The 21,868-nt window shown below is 47.7% G+C and overlaps 1 protein-coding gene across 10 annotated transcripts in view; it reads right to left on the reverse strand.

The window, feature by feature from the left end:
• SLC38A6 (solute carrier family 38 member 6) overlaps nt 1–21,868 on the reverse strand; it is a 100,690-nt gene that overhangs the window by 35,512 nt on the left and 43,310 nt on the right. For 8 of the 10 annotated variants that reach the window (XR_007243603.1, XR_007243604.1, XR_007243602.1 and 5 more), the window contains 6 exons: nt 17,945–18,027; nt 17,375–17,433; nt 10,100–10,165; nt 8,035–8,088; nt 7,281–7,360; nt 5,582–5,682 (listed from right to left, as the gene is read on the reverse strand). Coding sequence is in view for 4 of the 10 variants with exons in the window: in XM_048485831.1 (XP_048341788.1) it covers nt 5,582–5,682; nt 7,281–7,360; nt 8,035–8,088; nt 10,100–10,165; nt 17,375–17,433; nt 17,945–18,027 (443 nt within the window). In the remaining 6 variants the exon portion in view is untranslated. Of the gene's footprint in view, nt 1–3,480; nt 4,333–5,581; nt 5,683–7,280; nt 7,361–8,034; nt 8,089–10,099; nt 10,166–17,374; nt 17,434–17,944; nt 18,028–21,868 lie in introns of those variants that run through there. The other 2 variants (XM_048485835.1, XR_007243605.1) reach the window with 2 other exon arrangements.

The following is a 21,868-nucleotide window of genomic DNA, read 5'->3' on the forward strand; positions in this document are numbered from 1 at the left end:
CCACGCGTATTGCCCGCCTCATACAGGGAACCTTCAAGGCACCCTGGATTCCTTTGCGACTTTTCATCAGAGAGGGAAAAAATCAGTAAGTTTGGACAGGTGTCCTTGAAAGATGGGTTTCCTGCACTGGGCAATGACAGGGAAATATTCGGCACATTCAGAGAGTCTCTGGTCTGATATAAGTAGGACAGAAAAGTTTACCTGCACGGATTTGCGCGAGTCAGGAACTGAGTTTGAGCCGGTCAGCAACCAAAACATGTTCTTTTAAGACAATTCGCAAAAATGCTAGCAAGAAAAAGACCAGTGATGGCGAACCTTTTCGAGACCGAGTGTCCAAATTGCAACTCAAAACCCACTTATTTATCACAAAGTGCCAACATGGCAATTTGACCTGAATACTGAGGTTTTAGTTTAGAAAAAATGGTTTGCTCCAAGGTGCGCGTTACTCGGGAGTAAGCTTGGTGAAGCAACCGTGCAATGCTTTGAATGGGTGAATCACAACCCTAGGAGGGTTTACTCAGAAACAAGGCCAGCCTAGATGCGTGTGTGTGTGTGTGGGGGGGTGATTTTCCGCTCTCCCTACATGACGAACTCTGTGTGCGCGTGCCCACAGAGAGGTCTCTGAGTGCCACCTCTGGCACACGTGCCATAGGCTCGCCACCATTGAAATAGACAGATACCCATGGGACGAAGTGTTCACATACTTACACAATTAGAAACACCAACAAGTACATTATTCTTCAGAGCCTTTTTATTTTATTTATTTATTTTATTTATTTATTTTTATTTATTTATTATTTCATTTTTATACCGCCCTCCCCTGAAGGGCTCAGGGCGGTGTACAACATCAACAAACCATAAAAACAAAATACAAAGTTAAATTAAGACTTAAAATGCAGCATTCAATTATCAAAACTAATTCAGATTTAAAATAGATGGCATCCAGCTATTAAAATTCTTCTTAGAAAGAGGGACAGTGGGTCTCAGAGTGTTTCTCAGAATGTTTTGGGCACCCACATCAGCAGCTGGTCTCCCCAAAGGCCTGGTGGAATAGCTCAGTCTTATAGGCCCTGTGGAACATTAAGACCCCGGGTGAGGGGTCTGGAGCAGCTGGAGGGAGAGCATTCCAGGTTGTGGCAGGGGCTAGGGTCGTAAAGGCCCTGGTCCTGGTGGAGGCCAGCCAGACTATAGAGGGGGCTGGGATGACCAGCAGATTGGTCTCCGCAGAGCCGCAGAGGGACCGGAATGGGACATATGGGGCCAGATTTGTCTCAGAGGGCACGTAGGGTCCCAGGTCATGCAAGGCCTTAAAGGTTAAACCCAATACCTTGAAGACGATCTGTAACCCAACTGGGAGCCAGTGCAGGCTTAATGCTAACACTGGCATGATATGGTCTCTAAAGGCACCGCTTCAGAGCAGACGCGGCTGGCCGTGATGCTGGACCAATTTTAACCTCCGGATCAGCCATAGCGGGGCTGGGCCCAGCGTAGAGCGAAGCTGCAATATTCTAATCTGGAGGTGACCGCTGTAATGGGACCCCACTGTGGCCAGATCCGCTTGGGAGAGGAAGGGGGCCAGCTGTACCGGGCCTGGCGGTAAGATGGGAACGCAGAACTGGAGCCAGAAGGGGCCACCTGGGTCTCCATTGAAAGAGACGAATCCAGGTGGACCCCCAGGCTGCGAACTGAGGGGGTCGGTGCCAATGAGACCCCCTCCCACACCGGTGGCTGAAAATCCCCTGCCTCCCCCCCACGGCCTAGCCAAAGGATCTCCGTCTTCGTTGGATTCAGCTTTAACCTGCTCTGCTTCAACCAACCAGCAACCGCCTCCAAACAGTGCTGTAGAGCTGCAGGGGCGGTGACAGCTCCCCCCTCCATCGACAGAATGAGCTGGGTGTCATCAGCATACTGATGACAGACCAGCCCAAAGCTCCGTACCAGCTGAGCAAGGGGTCGCATATAGATGTTAAATAACAGCGGGGACAACAGCGCTCCCTGGGGTACGCCGCAATGAAGCGGGCACCTATGGGAGGCCTTGTCCCCGCACCACACTTGCTGACTCCGGTCCCAGAGAAACGAGGCAATCCATTGAGGGACCATACCCTGCACCCCGGAAGCGGCCAGGCGGTGGGTCAAAAGGTCGTGATCGACCACATCAAACGCTGCGGTAAGATCCAATAATACCAGCAGCACCGATCCGCCTCTGTCAAGCTGCATACGGAGCGTATCTGTGACGGCGACGAGAACAGTCTCCGTCCCATGCCCAGCACGGAAGCCGGACTGGAAGGGATCGAAGACCGATGCGTCCTCCAGAAAACCCTGAAGCTGCTCCAACACCACCCTCTCAATTACCTTCCCCAGAAACGAAAGATTTGAAACGGGGCGGTAATTGGCCGGATCACTAGGATCTAATGACGGTCTTTTTAAGAGTGGGCGGACCACTGCCTCCTTCAACCCACCAGGAAAGACTCCTTGCTCAAGGGAGCTATTGATGATATTCAACAGGTGGGGTCGTAACTCCTCTTGGCACGCTTTAATAAGCCAAGAGGGGCACGGATCCAGAGGACAGGTAGTAGGTCTAACAGCAGCCAGGGCTCTGTCAACAGCGGCTTCAGAGAGCAGGGAAAACTGGGCCAAACAAGGGCCAGAAGACGGCAAGGGAGCCTCCAGCTCGCAAATTGTCTCCAAGGTGGCAGGAAGGTCCTGGCGGAGCAACGCGACTTTATCTGCAAAATAGCTCATAAATGCCTCACAGCTAATAGCCAATTGCCAATTTTTAACAATATGCTACTGAGCTGACGGTGTGCCATCCCCGTTTCATGCTTGCACTTCATCAGAACAAATTCAAGAAGATCCCTGCCTTCAATGGGATGGGATTTTCTTGCATGATTAAGATTCCTAATCATTTGGCTGTTGTACAGCGCAATCCATCTGATCTGTTGCCAAGTGCGATTTTACTATCTGCTGCGCTGCTCTAAGGTTTGTGAATTGTCTTAAAACAGCGCATTCCTACTTTTGAATATTTTCTCTCTTTCTCACAATACTAGAGCCAGGGGGCATTCATTGAAAATGCTGGGGGGGAAGAATTAGGACTAATAAAAGGAAACACTTCTTCACGCAACGTGTGATTGGTGTTTGGAATATGCTGCCACAGGAGGGGGTGATGGCCACTAACCTGGATAGTTTTAAAAAGGGCTTGGACAGATTTATGGAAGAGAAGTCGATCTATGGCTACCAATCTTGCTCCTCCTTGATCTCAGATTGCAAATGCCTTAGCAGACCAGGTGCTCAGGAGCAGCAGCAGCAGAAGGCCATTGCTTTCACATCCTGCATGTGAGCTCCCAAAGGCACCTGGTGGGCCACTGCGAGTAGCAGAGTGCTGGACTAGATGGACTCTGGTCTGATCCAGCAGGCTAGTTCTTATGTTCTTAATATATTTACATATTGCATGTTTTGTACATGGAGGTCAGGTCTCGATCCTTGAATCAATCAACGGACTCCGGATTGTTGATCAGCAGCGATTATTGGAAAGGTAACGAAGCACCCAGATTGCAAGACGTCAGTTCTGCCAGACCTGGCTTTTGCTATCCCATTTATCCAGAAACAATCCCCCCTCCCGTTTTCCCAAAGAATGTGAGAAAGCATTACATCAGAGTATAAGCACCCCAAGGTCAGCGACACAGAGAGATAAAGTCATCTGGCTGCCTGCCCCCACAGAGCAATGGAAACGTCCTGTTTCCCATGGGAGTAAGAGAGTGTCAGGGATAAGCCTAGTTATCTGCTAAGCATGCGAAACCATAAAGCAAGATCAAGGAAAGAATGTTCCATTACAGCAGTGGTAACATATAGCAGCCTGGTTACATATATCTAGAAGGAACAATTATACTGACAGGAATGTATCTCAATCAACTAGGTGCCGTCCCGGACAATGGGCTGCAGTAATTATTTCTAAAAGAATTGCTTTGCGATAGGTTTGTTTGTTTCGTTTCTTGGGACTGTGACCCCCCCCCCTTTTTTTTTGGAGTAAATCACCCAAAGCAATTACAATCCCAAGGGGCAAGGTTAGGTCATGTTTTCTGAAGGAAAAGTCAAGAGAAAACTTCTCTTTAACATTCATGCACTGTAGCAGGAACTGAAAGTACAATAGTGCCAGGAGGGAAGCAACACTAAAAAGAAAAAAACATATAGCATTATTTTGCAAACACTGAGAGACAGGCAAAAATAACCATTCGCACAACCAACAACTAGCGTCTAAACTACAGAACATGAAACGACCTGAAGTGACAACCTGAAGTGAGTCACTCACCAGCTTTCTGAAGTATTTTGACGGACCTTTAAAAAGAAGAAAGCCACCAAGGTGTAAGGAGCGCCAACATCTGACCCGAGGGAATACAAGCGTGAAGTGATTCACACAACCACAATCACAAACTCACTGTATATAGCAGTGGTGGCGAACCTATGGCACGGGTGCCAGAGGTGGCACTCGGAGCCCTCTCTGTGGGCACCCGCACACAGAGTTCATCATGTGGGGGGCGGAAAATCACCCCCCCCCCACACCCATCTAGACCGACCTGGGCCACTGAACACAATGTGCGCGCACCACAGTGAGCAGGGAGGACTCCGCTGGCGGGCCTTGTGCCTGTGCTCCGGGTGGCTGCTGCCTGAGGGGGGGGGGGTGGTGCAGAGGAGGCAGAGATGCTAGAGAGGCACAGAGCGGTGCATGCAGGATTTGCTGGAGGCTAGAGCAGGCTGGCCCCTGCTCGAATGGGTGGGGCGGAGGAAGAGGGAGCCAACCGGTTTTTTCACTAAAACCTCAGTATTCAGGTTAAATTGCCAGGTTGGCACTTTTGCGAGAAATAAGTGGGGTTTGGGTTGCAATTTGGGCACTCGGTCTCAAAAAGGTTCGCCATCACTGGTATATAGGCTTTGCAACGATAAAAGGGCTCCATGTGTAACTTGGTTTAATAAGATAACTGCACAGCTTGCTGCATGTTCATGCCCTTGAATACTCTGCTGTTCTAAAGGGTAAAAGTCCCAACAGTTCCATGGATTTGGTTTGGGACTGATACAGCTCCATGCAACCTCCTGTCAGAGTATGTAGGCAACCTCTTGGCCGGGCACTGGAGGTCAAAAGTTGATCATTATTGATCTCTTTAAAAGAATAAGAGTTTGGATTTAGAGTTTTCTCAACCGTAAGTAGTCCAAAAGTGGCTTACAAACTCCTTCCCATAACACAGACACCTTGTGAGGCAGGGCAGGCCTGAGGGAGTTCTGAGAGAACTGTGACTGGCCCATGGTCACCCAGCAGGCTTCATGTGCAGGAGCATGGTTCTCCAGATTAGAGTCCTCCTAGTCTTAACCACTACACCATGCTATTAAGAAGAACAATAATGATGATGATGATGATATATGTAAGAAAGACTGGAAAGGAGAACTGATCCATTGTTGTCTTTGCAGCCCCAGGGAAATCAGCACAATCAGGGACGCCAAGCAGCCAGCGTTCAATAGGATGGGTCACAGAGGAAGGCAGAGCCAGGCAAGTTTTTTTTTAAAGGAACGGATGCCTGGAAAATACACTCACCATAAAAAGTCAGATATCCGAACAGCGCGGACAAAAGATAAACAAGAAAGCTCAGGCCGATCCCTGTGTTGGCGACCTTCTGCATCCGGCTTCTGGACGGACTGCAAACAGAGAACACAAATGTGGCTTCGTTAAAGACTTTAGGAGGAGTCACAGGTATATCGCAGTAGCCCTAACAGCTCAGGGCGGACCAGAGTTGTCTGAGCTTGGAAGCTAACAAGGGTCAGTACTTGGATGGAAGACTGGGCTTGCAGTGAGTGCAAGAAGACTATAAACCTTCTCATCTCACCAGAGTGACTCCGCTTTAAACTCTGCTGATAGGAACTTTGCATGGTTCCTGCCCCTGCATCGGGTCTGCCCCAACCAGGCGCAAATGAGAATCACGGTAGCAGCGATTCTTTTCAGAAAGGCCAGGTTGGAGCCGGAGCTGAGCGAATGGCCCCGCATGGGTGGCGCATTACTCAGCCACGCCTTATTTGATTTGCCCTCCTCGCCTCTCTCCTGTGTGGCCACGCTGGAGAGCATGGATGTCCAGAGATGTTTGTATAGCTGCGGGGGTCGTCTGTGGCCAGCTGCGTTGCTACTCAGCCGGGAGAGGCAGGTACAGTAACAGCAAATGCGCCTCCGTGCAAAGGTGCATTGGCCAGCTGAGTTGGCTCCGGAGCTGCCAGCCCAGAGCTGTGCGAAGGGTGTGGGGCTGCACGGGGCTCATGTACCCCGGCTGCACCCCGCGTTCCTGGCCCGTACGGGAAGGGCCTCTGAAAAACTGGTTATATGAGGGATGAAGAAATTCAGGAGGCTAGAGAAACCAGCTCTTAGTTGGGGTGCTGTGTGGTTTCCGGGCTGTCTGGCCGTGTTCTAGCAGCATTCTCTCCTGACATTCCGCCTGCATCTGTGGCTGGCATCTTCAGAGGATCTAAGTTCAGCTGAGAAGTTCTTGAAGAAGGCAAGGATTCATTTGGCCAGCATTTGAATGCAAGTGAAGGACGGTATCGTGACTCAAAACTAACCAGACACAAGAGAGGTTCAGGCCAGTAAAGAGCGTCCTTCACTTGCATACAAATGCTGGCCACCTGAATCTTTGCCTTCTTCAAGAACTTCTCAACTTCTTCAAGAACTTCTCAACACAGCAGTGGCGTAGGAGGTTAAGAGCTCGTGTATCTAATCTGGAGGAACCGGGTTTGATTCCCAGCTCTGCCGCCTGAGCTGTGGAGGCTTATCTGGGGAATTCAGATTAGCCTGTACACTCCCACACATGCCAGCTGGGTGACCTTGGGCTAGTCACAGCTTCTCGGAGCTCTCTCAGCCCCACCCACCTCATGGGGTGTTTGTTGTGGGGGGGGGAAGGGCAAGGAGATTGTAAGCCCCTTTGAGTCTCTTGCAGGAGAGAAAGGGGGGATATAAATCCAAACTCCTCCTCCTCCTCCTCCTCCTCTTCTTCTTCTTCTAGAACTTCTCAGCTGAACTTAGATCCTCTGAAGATGCCAGCCACAGATGCAGGCGAAATGTCAGGAGAGAATGCTGCTAGAACTACGGCCATACAGCCCGGAAACCACACAGCACCCCAGTGATTCCGGCCTTTGACAATACAGCTCTTAGTTATTCAGCATTTTTACTATTCGTGCTAAATGAAACAGAAATCCGTATTCCCCTGCTGTTTTGCGCTTTGAAAACTGGATGCAGTCACACAGTTCGTTACCTCTGAAGCTCACAGTAAATCGGCAACACTGATGTGTGGCACAGAAAAGAGAAAGCCATGATGGGTATCACGTAGGCGCTCTGGGGGGAAAAGAGAGAGAGAACATGGTTGAAACAATATTTGCAACTCTTGACGTTTATTTCTAAAACCCGCCCAGATGACACTTAAGAGTTGGATTGTGCCAGGGGCTCTGGAAAGGATAACCTCATTTCCAATGGGTGCTCTGAGAGTTTAAAACACTTACAGCCCAATCCAGAGGAGGGGGGGGGCAGACCCACCTCTGGAGCCGTGCCCACCCCACTGTTTCAAGGGGCAAATGCACTAGTAGAGGGATGACAGTACCCTGGCAGGTGCTGCGCAACACCACAGCGCCCAACCTTGAAGCGGCCATTCGTACCCATGTCCTCTGGCACAAAAAGCTGTGCCAATGTTGCCGGGGGCATTCCAGGGGGTAGAGCTGACCTTGGTTGGCTTCCACTGTGCACCGGCAGAGTCAGCCTTGGAGACAGGCCATGTTTTTGTGGAGTATCTCTATTATCCCTATGGAAGATTCTTGCTGGGGGGCGGGGCTTGGTTTTGTTTTTTGGGGGACTTCCCAAACTGCAGGAAAGCCCTTTGGAGAGTGCCAGGTAGCGACAGAGCGGTGCCGTGCCTGCCTTTGAAGTCTGGATTGGACTGTTAACCAATAAAACTGTATCAGTAGTTTCTTCCCAAAGAAAGCTGGGCTTAAACTCTTCTGTTATCTGTCAAATACCTCCTTAGAAAAGTTGAACAGGGCTGGTTTACAGTCTTCAGTAGAATTGGAAACCTGCGTGAAGCAAACAACAAAATGTAACAGGAATGCAGCGTCTCCCATTTGCTAGCATCAGATCCCATTATTTGAAAATGGCTCTTCCAAAGTCTTACATATGAATACGACAAAGTCTGCTCACGCAACAGCATGTCCTATCTTAGTGGCTATACATGCACTTGTGGTCTGCCCTGCAGTGAACCTACATTTCCTTCAGGTGTGATTTTTAGTTGCGCTCGTATTTTCCCCCCTTCTGAACTTACGGCACTGCAGATCATATAATCCCTGCAGTTTGTGAAAGAGGGTGAAGTGTGACTTTTCTCCTGTGTGTGCAGGGAAAGCAAAGCAGACCAGTGTACATCTGCCTTCATTTGGGTTTTCTGCTCCTCCCCGCTTTCCCCTGCCCATGCAGGAGCAGTTCTTGGCTCGTATTTCTGGGAGATCAATAGGGCTTCTTAAAAAAATATTTTTTTACACGTTTGGTCTATTGCAGGAGTGATATATTGTTAAAATGGCTCCCCAAAAACAAAGGAGGGGGGGGGGGAAACAATCTCCTGACCCAGAAGCAGGGGAGCAGGCAAAATGGTGGCTGGGCTCGAAGGAATCAGCAGTGTTTCTCCTCGCGTGTAAACTACGAAACTCAGGGAGAACCACTGTGGAACAAATAGCCTTGGGGTAAGGACTGAATGCGTAAAGGGCCATAGTCAATGTGGTGCAGTGATTAAAGTGTTACACAGCAGATGGAGAGATCAAAATTCAAATCCCCTCTGAGCCAGCAGCCTCACTGACCAACAAGATTTTGGGAGAGAATCTTTTGAGAGTCAAACGTCCCTTCAGATCTTATGAAGGGAGCGTTGACTTGAAAGCTTATGCCCTGATAATCTAGTTAGTCTCAAAGGTGCAAATAGACTTGAATCTAACCCTTCTACCGCAGACCAAACAAGGCTACCGCCCCTCCCCCAAATAACCTCCCTGAGTGACTATGTTCCAGTTACTCTCTTGCAGTTACTCTCTCTTCCCATCTCTTGTTGCAACATTGCCTGCCTGCCTGCCAGACTGGTCCACCTTGCTGCCTGTGTGGAAGATCTGCCTGCTAGACCTGTGGAACTGTGGCCTGCTCCCAGAGTGCTCATTTGTTTGGGTAAATTGATCCACTGCTGAAGACCGAAATGGAAAGCGGAAAGGGGCTTACGTTTGACTATTTTGTAAATGTTAACTATTTATTGTTATGATTTAAATTATTTACATGGCTTATTGTGCTATTTATAGACTGTGTATTTTATAGATTGTATTGATGACTGTATTATGTGTTGATTGTATATGTTATGTGTTGACTAAGTGTAAGCCTCCCTAGCCTGGGGTGGAGCGGAATGTTAATGTATTTTTATTTTAGGCTTAATGCTACTGAGCCCTTTGAGGGTAGGGCGCGGTATAGAAATAAATAAATAATGCCTCGCAGGACTTTTGTGACGATAAAATAGAGGAAGGAGAAGAAGAAGAGTTGGATTTATATCCCCCCTTTCTCTCCTGTAAGGAGACTCAAAGGGGCTTACAAACTCCTTTCCCTTCCCCCCGCACAACAAACACCCTGTGAGGTAGGTGGGGCTGAGAGAGCTCAGAAGAACTGTGACTAGCCCAAGGTCACCCAGCTGGCGTGTGTGGGAGTGTACAGGCTAATCTGAATTCCCCAGATAAACCTCCACAGCTCAGGCGGCAGAGCTGGGAATCAAACCCGGTTCCTCCAGATTAGAGTACACCTGCTCTTAACCACTACGCCACTGCTGCTCCTAGGCTGAGTCAACCTTGAGCAGGCTGCCTGAAATCGACTTCTGCCGGGATTGAACTCAGGTCATGAGCAGAGCTAGGACTGCAGTACCGCAGCCAACCACTCTGTAACACGAGGCTCGCTCAGATATGACCGATCATATCATCGCTCCACTGCAGAACCTCAATACGCAATTAGCCATTCCAAAATGAGTAAGGGCAAGGTTATAACCACTCGTGGAGGATTTCAAAATAATTTACATACCTGCAAGAACTCCACAACAGCATTAGGTGGGAGAGGACACGGAATGGACCACTTTTTAATGATGACCTGTAGAGAGAAGATATAATTAATAATTGGCAGGCTAGGCTGACCTGCGCATGACATGTTTAGGCCAAACGTATTGCCAAATTGAATTCTAATCTGGAGAACCGGGTTTGATTCCTCACTCCTCCACCTGAGTGGCAGAGGCTTATCTGGGGAACCAGATGTGTTTCCGCACTCCTACATTCCTGCTGGGTGACCTTGGGCTAGTCACAGTTCTCTCTCAGGACTCTCTCAGCTCCACCTGCCTCACAAGGTGTCTGTTGTGGGGAGAGGAAGGGAAAGGAGCTTGCAAACCACCTTGAGTCTCCTTATAGGACTGTGGTGGCGAACCTTGGGCACTCCAGATGTTATGGACTACAATTCCCACCAGCCCCTGCCATGCTGGCAGGAGCTGATGGGAATTGTGAGGTCCACTCAACCTCTGGAGTGCAAATCCTCCCTACTATACTTAGGAGATAAGAGCAGGGTATAAATCCAAACTCCTCCTCTTCTTCTTCAAAGGCTTTCACGGCCGGAATCAACTGGCTGTTGTGGGCTTTCTGGGATGTGTGGTCAGGATCTGGTAGTTTTTGCTCCTAACATTTGGACCTGCATCTATGGCTGGCTCCTTCAGAGGAGATATGTCCATCATGGAAAGAAACCCATCTTACCGCAACATTCCTCTGAAGATGCCAGCCGCAGATGCTGGCGAAAACGTTAGGAGCAAACACTTTAGCCCAAATGTTAGTCCTCTGCTAGGAACTGCAGGAAATGAAGAAGAGAAGGATTTTGGATTTATACCCCACCTTTCTCTCCTGTAAGGAGGCTCAAGGCAGCTTGCAAACTCCTTTACCCGTCCTCTGCCCACAACAAACACCTTGTGAGGTTTGTGGGAATGAGAGAGATCAAGGGAACATAAGAACATAAGAACTAGCCTGCTGGATCAGACCAGAGTCCATCTAGTCCAGCACTCTGCTACTCGCAGTGGCCCACCAGGTGCCTTTGGGAGCTCACATGCAGGATGTGAAAGCAATGGCCTTCTGCTGCTGCTGCTGCTCCCGAGCACCTGGTCTGCTAAGGCATTTGCAATCTCAGATCAAGGAGGATCAAGATTGGCAGCCATAGATCGACTTCTCCTCCATAAATCTGTCCAAGCCCCTTTCAAAGCTATCCAGGTTTGGCTGTTGTTTTTTTGAAAACAGCATTTCTTTTAATATAAAAGAACACATTATTTATATGACAGACAGACAGACAGACAGACCATTCACTAGAGAGCCAGCAGATGTAGTGGTTAAGAGCAGGTGCACCCTAATCTGGAGAATCGGGTTTGATTCCCCACTCTGCCACTTGAGTTGTGGAGGCTTATCTGGTGAATCAGATGTGTTTCCGCATTCCTACATTCCTGCTGGGTGACCTTAGGCTAGTCACAGTTCTTCGGAACTCTCTCAGCCCCACCCACCTCACAGGGTGTTTGTTGGGGGGGGGGGGAAGGGAAAGGAGATTGTCAGCCCTTTCGAGTCTCCTTACAGGAGAGAAAGGGAGTACACATCCAAACTCTTCTTCTTCTTCTTCCTAACTTTTGACAGACATGCAGACAGGTAGCCAGATAGTAAGGTTCAAATACATTACCAATGTAGAGGCCAACTAGATTTTCGGGGTCTGAGATTTTGATAGTCAAAGCTCCCTTCTAGACCTGTTCTACCGCAGACCAACATAGCTACCCATGATCTATTTATTTTGCATATTTCTCTGCTCTTTGCTGGACTTGCACCCAAAATACTGGCCGGATCCACACCCACTCAGCCCTTCCAACAGTACCATTTCTGCTGAGTTCTAGCCACACGGACAATTTAAGGAATTAGAAATTGCTCCAGTTTCAAGAGAAAACTCCTTTATTTTCTCAGTCATCGACAGTCAACCAGCTTGGCTCAATGGGGCAGGCATGAAAGATCTCAATCCAGTTCTTGGTTTTATGGTCCCTGGATTGGCCTTTCTCCAGCAGTGGCGTAGGAGGTTAAGAGCTCATGTGTCTAATCTGGAGGAACCGGGTTTGATTCCCAGCTCTGCGTAGCCTGACAGGCTGTAGAAGGCTTCTCACAGAATTCCGCAGATTAGCCTGTACACTCCCACACACGCCAGCTGGGTGACCTTGGGCTAGTCACAGCTTCTCGGAGCTCTCTCAGCCCCGCCTACCTCACAGGGTGTTTGTTGTGAGGGGGGAAGGGCAAGGAGATTGTAAGCCCCTTTGAGTCTCCTGCAGGAGAGAAAGGGGGGATATAAATCCAAACTCTTCTTCCTCTTCTTCTTCTTCTAAAGAAGAAGAGGAGTTTGAATTTATTTCCCCCCTTTCTCTCCTGTAAAGAGACTCAAAGGGGCTGACAATCTCCTTTCCCTTTCCCCCCACAACAAACACCCTAAGTCCTCCTCCTCCTCCTCCTCCTCCTCCTCCTCCTCCTCCTCCTCCTCCTCTGCCTCACAGATGCACGGAAATTCACCTAAGAGAAGGTCACTGTCACTCCCATCCAGAGCAAGCGGCAGAAGATTAGCATCTTCCCAGGTCTTCATGAAAATATTTCAGAGCTCACAATAGACAACACCTCCCCCGGCCCCGGCCCGTTCTGACAGCTTTGAAGTGTTTTGATTTTTATCACACAGCTCAGTTCCTTAATGGCTTGTCTGGATGGCATTTTTGCTGAGTCGCATTTACGGTGATTTTAATCTGCTCTTTCATTCCTTCTCTTTAAAGCGGAGAAACCCAAAATGGCACACGCTCCCTGTGACCCTGCCTGCAAGCCAATACAAGCCGGGGGAATCAAGAGGCATACCTCGCGCGTCCAAACTGGAAGCTTTGAACTCTGGCAAAGTGATTCTGCCAAGTTTAGGGGGGATGAATCCTGCCTCTATAAAACCAATCGCTATTTCATTTGTTCGCTTCCATTGTTCCCATTTCCAAGCCGGGTCCCAGCTGGTTTGGGCGGTGTGTGTGTGTGTGCACACGCGCGCGATTAAGAAGAAGAAGAAGAAGAAGAAGAAGAGTTTGGATTTATATCCCCCCTTTCTCTCCTGCAGGAGACTCAAAGGGGCTGACAATCTCCTTGCCCTTCCCCCCTCACAACAAACACCCTGTGAGGTGGGTGGGGCTGAGAGAGCTCCGAGAAGCTGTGACTAGCCCAAGGTCACCCAGCTGGCGTGTGTGGGAGTGTACAGGCTAATCTGAATTCCCCAGAGAAGCCTCCACAGCTCAGGCGGCAGAGCTGGGAATCAAACCCGGTTCCTCCAGATTAGATACACGAGCTCTTAACCTCCTACGCCACTGCTAAAACACCCCAATTAAACATTATATTAAAAATAAATATCCCCACAGTTTCCTGCGCCTATTTGATATGAAATACCTTGAGAAACTGCATTACCCCGTATGTTCCCCAAGCAAACTTGAGGTCAGCGACTGAGAACCTCCTGGTGGTCCCTGGTACTACTATTGTTCAATTGGCCCCAACCAGGGACAGGACTTTTCCAGCCTTGGCTCCTACCTGGTGGAATGCTCTGTCACCTAACACCAAGGTCCTGTGGGATATGATACAATTCCGCAGGGCTTGTAAAGCAGAGCTGTTCCGCCAGGCTTTTGGTCAGGGCCCGAAAATTGAAAACTGAAATTGTAATTATTTCATTCACACAGGAGCAGCAGTGGCGTAGGAGGTTAAGAGCTCGTGTATCTAATCTGGAGGAACCGGGTTTGATTCCCAGCTCTGCCGCCTGAGCTGTGGAGGTTTATCTGGGGAATTCAGATTAGCCTGTACACCTCCCACCTGCGCTCCAGCTGGGTGACCTTGGGCTAGTCACAGCTTCTCGGAGACTCTATCCAGCCCACCTACCTCACAGTGTGTTTGTTGTGGGGGGGGGGGGAAGGGGAAAGGAGATTGTCAGCCCCTTTGAGTCTCCTGCAGGAGAGAAAGGGGAGGTATAAATCCAAACTCCTCCTCCTCCTCCTTAATTGCATGTGTTTTCAGCCCAAATGCTTGATCCCTGTTTGCTTTAAATGGCATCTGTTGCCAGCAGGGACGGCCGAGGGAAGCGCCCAGTGCACTGGAGCGTCCTCCACCCTCGCCCCACCAATGTCCGCCCCTGTCCCAGAACGCCCCCCGGAATGTCCTTGCCACGCCCCCACAGGGGTGCGTGCCCGGTGTGTCATGCCCCCTGTCCCCTTGGAGCTACGCCTCTGGTTGCCGGTTTTGTTTTAACTCTGCTTTGAAATTAAGCTTTTAGTTGATTTTCATTTAAATGCGTTTTAACTATTTTAGCTTGGATTTTAACTATTGTAACTGTCTTAATTGTTTTAATTGTCTATTTCACCCAGTTTTATATGTTATTTGCTAATGTAAGCTGCCCCGAGCCCTTGTGGGGAGGGCAGCATACCGATCGAATTAAACAAACAAACAAATTAAATAGTTAAAATAAAACAATTAAAATAGTTTAGAATGTGTAAGTATGTTTTACTTGATGCCATTAGTATACAAAGGGCCTCACTGATGTGTGACAAGCCATTAAATAGGGTGCATACACATTTTTATGTTTTCAAATGTTAATGCTATGAGGTTGTTTTTGGTTTGTATGTTTTCTCTACTGGTGCTCTGAATCCATTTGCCCCTTTCAAGCCTCTTTATACCATTTATATGTCAAATTCCTTTAACCCCCCCCCCTCCCCCCCCAGAAATTAACGGTGTTGAGCTGCGATAGAACTGCTAGCTTTGAGCCCAGTAGCTCCTTAGAGGCCAATAAGATTTCCGGGGGAGCTTTGAATTTCGAAAGCTCATGCCCTGAAAATCTTGCTGGTACTGACCTCAAATCTAGCTGCTAGGGGTGGGGTGTGATGCCAGACGTCTCCTGTTATCAATGATTAACTATTTATTGAAGGATACTGCTGCTATAGTTTTAAGGTTTTGTATTATTTTTAACTGGGATTATTCGATTTGTTTTTACTGTGTTTGCTGCTGTTCTGTTGTACACCGCCCTGAGCCCTTCGGGGGGAGGGCGGTTTATCAAATCGAATGAATGAATGAATGAATGAATGAATGAATGAATGAATGAATGAATGAATGAATGAATGAATGAATGAATTAATAAATAAATAAAATGGAGTGAATGTAATGGCCTCAAACCCAGCACGCAGACCACAGAAAGAGGTGCAAAAATACAGACTCACGGGTTCAATCTGCTTGGGGAGGGTTTCGAATTGACAAACCTGGAGTGGGACATTCAAAATCACCCAAAATTTTTAAAAATCCCTCCTCGCAAACAAAACAAAAGTCCAAGATCGTGCAATAAGTAAGTCCCCTTACCAGGTGGTGTTTACTCTCATTTTCCACCTGAGACGAGACAAGATACCCCAAAGGCATGCAAGTAAATGACCATTTGTGTTAGGGGGGTTGTTTTCTTTAGAAGAATCCCAAAATAGCCGGGGCAACCCAGGTGACCTTTGCACTCCAAAGCCCACACAGCTGCACCAATTACGGGAAGGGGAGGCTGAGGGTGGGCTGCTCTTCTGGCCCAGTCTTGCGCGTACAAACTGATTTGATCAAAACATTACTTTTTTAATGTGCTGAAAAAGCAGACCGGACAGCCCAGGCTGACGTGATCTCGTCAGATCTCAAAAGCTAAGCAGGGTCAACCCTGGTCAGTATTTGGATGGAAGACCACCAAAGAACACAGAGTTGGCTAAACAAAGGCTGGCGACGGCAAACTACCTCTGAACGTATCTTGACTTCAAAAGCCCACTAGAGGTCGCCACTGAGCCAACTGTGACTTGACGGCGGAAAAAAGCAGACCGGTGCACATGCGCAAAAAAAATAATCTGAGGCAGCAAGGGCTAAGCCAGACATTTGCTCTGATTCACTTATCCCCCTTCACTGAGAGCACCACATGTGCCAATGCTCCCTGCGTGGAGCTTTTATGCTTGTGCATTACAAGCATAAAATTGAAAATGCTGGGGGGAAGAATTAAGACTAATAAAAGGAAACATTTCTTCACGCAACGCGTGATTGGTGTTTGGAACATGCTGCCACAGAAGGTGGTGATGGCCACCTAACCTGGATAGCTTGGATTTATGGAGGAGAAGTCGATGTATGGCTACTAATCTTGATCCTCCTTGATCTGAGATTGCAAATGCCTTAGCAGACCAGGTGCTCGGGAGCAGCAGCAGCAGAAGGCCATTGCTTTCGCATCCTGCCTGTGAGCTCCCAAAGGCATCTGGTGGGCCACTACGAGTAGCAGAGTGCTGGACTAGATGGACTCTGGTCTGATCCAGCAGGCTCTTTCTTATGTTCTTATGCATTGCTCTATCCTTTTCAATAAGCAAATTCCTGGAGCTTGACCCAGGATGTGACGATGTGTCATCCAGTCAGAGCTGACTTATGGTGACCCTGTACGGTTTTCAAGGCAAGAAATGTTTGGAAGGTGGTTTGCCACTGCCTTCATGAGCTGAGAAAGTTCTGAGAGAACTATGACTGGCCCAAGGACACCCAGCAGGCTTTGTGTGAAGGAGCAGGGAATCGAACCCAAGTCTCCAAATTAGAGCCCGCCGCTCGTAACCACTACACCACACTGGCTCTCTACCTAAGCCAGTGGTGGCGAACCTTTGGCCAAAGGTTCGCCACCACGGACCTAAGCTAAGCCAAACCAAATGTGCTCCTTTCAGTATATCATATAGGGAACTAATGTAGGGAATATTAGTACTGAAATGTCCAGTTGGCTTGGAAAGAGAGGGGGGAGAGAGAGAGAGAGAGAGAGAAGAAAAACTATTTCTTTCAGCTGCAAAGAATAAGGTCTTTGATAGATTAATACATACATTCAATTGCTCAAAAGATGCTTCTTGTGTATCTTGTTGAACTAACGGGGAGATTCAAATTACTTGAAACACGTGGCGTTTTCTTCTGCACGAGCTGCAGTAAATGGTGGTTGGGAGTGAATGCAACGGAATTTCAAAAATTGACGCTGGCAAATCTTTTCCCATGCTTGGGTGTTCATAACAGACTTTCCCCCCTTAAGCCAAGTAAACCTCTCCAAAGGACAGAAAATACACATACCGCGCATAAAGGGAAAGAGGACAAAGAGAAACACTTTCAGTTTTAGAGGCGAGCCGGTAAAGAGCAGACATCCGTTGCCGAGGAGTTCTGAAATCCATCAAAATAACAAGCAAACTTAATGTGAAGGCGCGATCGGTATTTTTTTAAGACTTACCACAAGAGCAAAGAACACCATAAAGAAAAATGATAAACTACTTGTGTAGCCAAGAAAGCCTGTAGAATAACAGTAAAAAAAATAATAAGAGGCAATTTATAAGGAAAGCAATTCTGGCGCAGAGCTGCAAAAGACCTTCATGCTGCAGGTATGTTTCCCATTACGGCGCTTGGTATCTGGGACTTGAGACTTGGAATAACAACATTCCAACGCGCCTGTCACGGTTCTTTTATGTAGTTTTTGTAGGGTGGAATTAGAACTGGCTTACCACTAATGGCACGCCGTAAGTAAATGCAGCTCTTTAACGTTCTGCTGTAAAGGTTTTATTTCAGCGGGGCAGACGAACACACGGCGGCAATCTAAGGGACAGGTTAACTAGGCCTGGCTGAAAAGACAGACTCCGCTACGAATAAATCCTCCGCCACCCCGCCCCTCAATCTTCTTTTAAAAAAATAATAGCAAGCCATTAAGGGGGTGCTTTAAAACCCTTCCATTAAACTGCTACTAAAAGAGAACACTGCTGCTAATAGTAATTATGACGGCAATAATACCCCCTTTAAAATTACTTGCCAATTTTGGGGAGAAGAGCGAGAGGGAACACAATGCAGACGGAGGTGATCAGGAGTAGTAATTGTCCGTCGAGATACCAGGCCCTGTTGGGAGAGATAAGTGCAGGGATTGTAACATCTCCAGAAACAAATGTTCTTCTGCTATCAACTGAGCAACCACGGAGACATCTTGGAGAAAATAAGCTCCATAATTATCTTCTTTAATTCTCTGTCAACTTTGAGAAAGACTGCGTTTTCACAGCTGGTGCACGTTTCAAAAGCGCAGTTCTGCTATTGAGCGTGGATGGGTCAAAGATCTTAGAAAGCCTGTCTGATTTATTTAGAATATTGGTTCTGGTGGGTTTTCCGGGCTGTGTGGCCGTGGTCTGGTGGATCTTGTTCCTAACGTTTCGCCTGCATCTGTGGCTGGCATCTTCAGAGGTGTATCACAGAGGGAAGTCTGTTACACACTTCCCTCTGTGATACACCTCTGAAGATGCCCTCAGAGTTACCTTAATGTTAGGAACTCTGAAGTATCGAACAGATCCACTTTCCGCTCTGTTCCCTGACTCCACCAGAACCAGTTGAATCTGGCCGTGAAAGCCTTCGACAATATATTTAGAATACGTTTGCACCGTAGCTTTCCCCCAACAGAGTCAGGCTGGGTGATACCAGATTAAAGGAAACTTACAACGTCATCCTAAAAAGAGTCGCATTCTTTTATAAGGCCGTTGATTTCAGCTCATTTTAGAAGGGTGCAATGTTGTTCGGGATAGCACTGATAAGTCAATGGACAGCGATCCACTAACCCAATGGCCCAAGGAAGACCGATCTTACCAGATCTCGGAAGCTAAGCAGGGTCGGCCGCGGTTAGTACTTGGATGCAATGCAGAGGCTGGCGAAAGCAAGCCGCCACTTTTCATCTTTCGGCCTTGAAGTCCCTACTGTTATTCGAATTTTATGAATGAATTTTATTATTGCGGTCAAAGACCAGTCCTTAAAAGTTTCTACATCATTCATCCATAAAATACCTATATACAGATCTGATGTACCTTCTGCTGTTACACAAGTACATACAATAAAATATGCAGTTACATAAAAATAACCTCAAGATTCAGTTTCTTAGATGGGCACCCTACTGTTTTTCAACGCATACACAAGCACACTGGCTACCAGGGGCGTACCGTCCAGGGGGACATATGGAGTCAAATGTCTCTGGGCTGTGGCCATTTAGTCACGTGGGGAGCAGAAAACTGCACATTTTCAGTGGGCCAGTGGGCCATTCCTGTGTTCAGATTTGTGAGATGGGGCATGTTCTATAATGTAATGGTGACTTTTGAGATGACCTGGTGCAAAAAAGCGCTGTTTGGGTGTGGTGGGGGAGGGCAGCTGCCCATATGGTGTGGGGGGTTGTATGTGTTTGTTGTGTGTGAGGGGGTGAGGCGTGTGTGTGTGTGGTGTTTGTGTGTGTGTGTAAACCAGCCCAGGATTGGGGGGGGGGAGGGAAACAATTCTACATAATCTAATTTTTATTTTTTAATTTTATTAGTTATTCCCACACTTGCCACTGCAGGTACCATTTTGGAAAAAAACAGCATAACTCCCTGTTTATTGAACACCTCACTAGGGTTTCCTACATCCAGATAAGGCCTGGCGATATCCTGGAATCAGAGGTGGGATCCAGCAGGTTCTCACCAGTTCCCGAGAGTGGGTTACTAATTATTTGTGCGTGCCGAGAGGGGGTTACTAATTGGGTCTGCTTTTCCGTTAGAAATTCCATTCGGTCCAAAAATCATAAAGTCCTGTTGTTTCCTATGTGGCTGGTTAGCAAAGGTAGAAAACAGGATAATTCTCCCTGTTGGGCAGTTTTAAGAACATGTTTTAGAAATATGGTAAAGTTCCTTGTTTAAGGAAAGTATCCTTCTTTTGCTTTCTAGAAACAAAATTAAGTATTTGACAGTATTAAGTATTTGACAGGCAGTCAATGAGAGGAGAAGTAGTTGTTTCTGTTGGCAGTAGACGATAGGACTTGCTATGATGAGTTTAAATGATGGACAGAAAGATACCAGCTGGAAATTAGGAACTTTTTTTTTACAGTAAGAGTTTTTTACAGTAACAGAGACATTATTAATGCCCCGCCCCCGGAATGCCTGGCCACGCCCCCGCCGTGCCACGCCCAGCCCCACTGGCGCTACGCCACTATTGGAATTCCACCACCATGGGAACCTGTTACTAAAACTTTTGGATCCCACCACTGCCTGGAATTACATCTGATCTCCAGACAACAGAGATCAGTCCCCCTGGAGAAAGGGGCTGCTTGAGAGGGTGGGCCCTGTGGCATGGTACCCCACTGAGGTCTCTGTCCTCCCCAAAATCTGCCCCCAAATCTCCAGGAATTTCCCAAACTGGACTTTGCAACCCTGCTTTTGTCGGGGAGATAAGGGCTCAGGGATTTCCATTTCTACTTGGATCTGATGAGGAATACTCAGAGACTAGGACACGGAGTCATGGATTCAAGGTGCAGGAAAAGAGATTCCACCTAAACATCAGGAAGAACTTCCTGACCGTCAGGGCTGCTCGACGGTGGAATTCGTTGCCTCGGAGAGTGGTGGAGTCTCCTTCGTTGGAGATTTTTAAACAGAGGCTGGATGGCCATCTGTCAAGGGTGCTTTGATTGTGTGTTCCTGCATTGAAGGAGGTTGGATTGGATGGCCTTTGGGGTCTCTTCCAACTCTATGATTCTAGGGAGAGTTGACTCTCGAAAGCTCCTACCCAAAATACTTGATGGCCTCCAAGGGGCTAACGGACTTGAACACTGCTCTTCTACAGCAAATCTGTCTCTATTTGTCAAGCACTTTCACATCATCTACTATAAGATTTTTTGCGGAGGAGCGAGGAATTGAACCTGGGAACTTCTGCATTACAAGCAGATGCTTTGCCATTGAACCACAGACCATCGCAGAGCAAGGACTTCCCAAGTGCCTTGATGACCCAGGTATGTTCTCTCTGCCAGGAAACTGAGGGGGGGGGGAGAGTGAGAGGCCCTCGGGGCTGTGAGCTACAGAACCATTAAGAGCCTGGTCGGACGGAACATCATGTTAAGAGCCTTCTTGGTATAAATGCCCGACTGTCCACTGATAAATTTCTTCTGCGTCAAGCCTAGAGGCTTGCTCCTTATAAATGCCTTGGCCTTTGGCCTCAGGATTTCTAATTTTTTTTTGCCTAGGACACGGTTAGTATCTCAAAAACAGTCAGAAGCAACTCCTTTCTCTCAAGTACGTCCCTAACGATCTTCTGAAGATGCCAGTCACAGATGCAGCCGATATGTCAGGAGAAAATGCTACTGGAACACAGCCATACAACCCGGAAAACCCGTAACAACCTAGTAATTCTGGCTGTGAAAGCCTTTGACAATACACTGTGCCTCTAACCATCACCAGGGCATGCCAATGTTGAAACTACATATATATGTATAACCTCCATTAGACATAAAAATAAGAATAAATATAAAATAAATGGATATTAAAAACAAAATCTTCTGTCATTCTGAAGTACATGTTGCAATCACTTGCGGAATAAATTTTGCAGTTGTTTCCAGTAGCTCTGTTTTTTTTTACAGTTTAGAAGTAGGGCGATGCCTGAATTGGCTGAGCAAATTTATGTTTTATTAAATGTTGCCCGGGGTAACAAATATCTGATGCTTGCATATTTTGGGGAGAAGAAGATCGTATGAGTAAGAGTCTCTACTTGATTTAAACAGAATGAACAGAATCTTTCATTGAATGGCATAGAAAGTTTCCTGCCTCCTTGACTGATGGTGGGGAACACCCCAACAAGATGGCCTCCACCATCCAGGAGAAAGAGAGAGAGAGAGAGAGAGAGAGAGAGAGAGAGAGAGAGAGAGAGAGAGAGAAATAAAGAAAAAAGAGAAAGAGAGAAAAAGAGA

The sequence above is a fragment of the Sphaerodactylus townsendi genome, linkage group LG02 (assembly GCF_021028975.2).
Source record: "Sphaerodactylus townsendi isolate TG3544 linkage group LG02, MPM_Stown_v2.3, whole genome shotgun sequence".
Classification (NCBI taxonomy): Eukaryota; Metazoa; Chordata; class Lepidosauria; order Squamata; family Sphaerodactylidae; genus Sphaerodactylus; species Sphaerodactylus townsendi.